This window comes from Coffea arabica, chromosome 8c, assembly GCF_036785885.1.
Source record: "Coffea arabica cultivar ET-39 chromosome 8c, Coffea Arabica ET-39 HiFi, whole genome shotgun sequence".
Taxonomy (NCBI): Eukaryota; Viridiplantae; Streptophyta; class Magnoliopsida; order Gentianales; family Rubiaceae; genus Coffea; species Coffea arabica.
This window is the reverse complement of record NC_092325.1, coordinates 35042881-35045550: the sequence shown is the minus strand read 5'-3', so window position 1 is coordinate 35045550 and position 2670 is coordinate 35042881. Positions and strand designations below refer to the sequence as shown.

General features: G+C 38.4%; 1 protein-coding gene across 2 annotated transcripts; it reads right to left on the bottom strand.

The window, feature by feature from the left end:
* Positions 1–874: 874 nt before the first annotated feature.
* On the bottom strand, positions 875–2670 carry LOC113706645 (F-box only protein 13-like). Of its 2 annotated transcripts, XM_072062323.1 has the most exons (3): positions 2524–2670; positions 1995–2423; positions 875–1805 (listed from the first exon to the last, which is right to left on the bottom strand). In XM_072062323.1, exons 2-3 carry the CDS (start codon positions 2392–2394, stop codon positions 1129–1131), a joined length of 1077 nt encoding a protein of 358 aa, XP_071918424.1. In that variant the 5' UTR covers positions 2395–2423; positions 2524–2670; the 3' UTR covers positions 875–1128. The 2 variants fall into 2 exon arrangements, with proteins under 2 accessions (XP_071918424.1, XP_027084377.1); XM_027228576.2 differs by having other exon boundaries at positions 875–2423.

Here is a 2670-nt window from a genome sequence, read left to right as displayed (position 1 = left end):
ATCAGGGCAAGGACGACAATCGTTCTGAACAGCATAATATTTTTTGAACGAGCTGTAACTCTACGTAAATTACTTGTAAAACTTCACAACATAGATGGAATTATTATACATAAAATCCACATGAACATTAATAAAATATCATACTTTTGTTATAAGAATGTAAAAACAGTTAACTTAGAATTATAAAAGGTTCAAAAATTATTACAACGTTTAACGATGATTGATCTGACAACCGCCCGCCCTTCATCCCCATTTGTGACCACTGGCTTTATAATCCCAATCTGTTCATCAAGTCAAATGCAGCTACTAGAAAACTATGATAAAGAGAAATCTACTAGAAACACCTACCAAATTGTTCTGTACTCCAATACCAAAGGGAATCCCTGTAAGGCCTGAACTTTCCTTTTATGGCTCCCCAAAATTTCTCTGTTGAATTTCTTGATAAAGAATGAGTAAACTTGTTTTACCATAAAATTGGTTAAACACAAACCACTATTTTCATTTACATGGCCTTAAATTAGCATTGATACAATTATTGAACACAAACCACTACTTAAAGAATTCGGTTCCAATGAGGGTCCTCAACAACTCATACCATAATTTGTCTTCATAGATCATGGAACAACACAAAAATGGTACTTTGATTATATCACATGCCTGAAAGGTCATATTTTGATGCTCCAACCATGCCACATTAGTCCCAGTGTGTGAAAAGTAAACCCTTCACTTAATATAGTAAAGAATTCCTTTTGTTTGACTTGTGCTTACAAAAAAAAAAGGATAGGATTGACCCTTTCTCTTTTTCAACATCTGCTGGGAGAAGAATCCTATGCCTGCTTTCTCACTACTAATCTCCTTGTCAAAAGCCAAGATGTGCAAGTATACATGAACCCTTTTCAGGCCACAAGGCATGGCCCAAGAGTATGCAAATCATCATAATAACATCACCAGTAAATGCATTAAGTTGTTCCAAACATGTTTAAAAAAAAAGAAAGAAAAAATCTGCAAGAAAATACAAGTAATATCTGGAAAAAGAATATGCCAAAAGGGGAAAAAAAAAAACAAGAATAAGAAGTGTAATAGCTAAAGTCTACTGCAAATTTTTTTTCCCCTTCTTCTTCTTCTTCTTCATACAGAAGCTTCAATCCTAGGCTCAAAGGTGAATGCACAAATGAAATCTTTAGCGTCACCATTGATGTGATACTTAGGTACTTCAATCCACTCATTGACCATCAAATGGCACAAAAAGTAGCTGCAAACCTCTGCAGAATTCAGGCAAACTAGAATCTGCTGGCCAGCCCCAGCGCAGTTGATATCCACTCTTTTACCGTAGAATCCATGTGACATTGCCGGAGGCATTGCTGCAATCTGATGCCAAGATTGATCTTTTTCGTCAAACCTCCATACTCGAAGGCTCGCGCTTTCCAGGAATTCCATGAGAAGAACCACATAAACGTCTCCGCCACACTCCACCAGATCAATCGAGTACTCATGATATACAGGCAATAGCCTCGGGTATTCGAAGAAGCACTTGTTGGTGAGGTTGCAAGCAACAATCGTCCCTGAAGAGCTTAGGAAATGCATGAATTTTTCACCGTTTTTCTGAGTTATAACTGATGAATACTGCTTACATGGGCTTCTTTGCAAGTTTGTTGATACAACATTGCCACATTTGCTCAAGAAATATACTGCATGATCATCTTCGGATTCCTCTGTCTCATCAGCAGGGGAAGCATGCTTTCTCTTCAGCATTGTCTCCTCTTCCCATTGTTGAATGCTTGAATTGTAAACTCTGATTGAAAGTTCTGAAAGATCACCAAAAACCAGCACAAGACTGTATGATTCAGGGCTGGAAATCATTCCAATCCCTCGAAGAATCTTGCTTTTCTTGAGCTCAGGATTCAAAGAAACAATTTCTTTGCATGCTCCAGTTAAAGGGTTGCAGATAATAAACTCGTCAGCAGGTGGAGAAGATAGGAAGCATAATAAACTACCTGATGCTGCAACAGGAACAAAACTACGGCCCCTCTGTTCTTCCTGAAGCAGAGGTAGTGGAAAATTGAGCTTTTTCCAGTTGTTTTCCGCCGTGTCAAAAACAATCGGTTGGTTTTTGAACTGGGCTTGCGAGTCAACCATGAAATACCATGGTTCTCTTGATGGAATCTGAGAGCAGGCAAGCTTGAAAGTTGCAGAATTTCCTACCGATTTCCATCTTTTGCAGACTGAAGTATACCGGAAAAAGTTGGACGCTGGCAGCCATGAAAGAACCTGCTCTAGAACATCTTGATTAAGCTCATCCAAGGGGAATCTTAAGCTTTCATTTATCTGATAATCTGCAGCTAATTTTCTCTTCTTATTCCTCTCTGAAACACCATAGTGAACTGCAGCTTCCATGGATAAAAGGGAAATCTGAAGAAGAATGGCTGCAGTGGATCAAATCAAATTAGATGAGTTCAAGACACACAAAAGAAAATTGGGCATTCCAATCTGGATACCAATTATCAACTGTAGAAATGAACTTACATTATTGTTAATTGAAGGGCTGCTTCTAAATAGCAAGAATCGATTGGTGAGTGGAGAGAAGCTGATATTTGTTCCAACTTGCGAGCTTTGTTTGTAAGCTAGAAACTCTTTGTTGAGAACGACAGTAAGCTGATAGCGTTGGTTGGA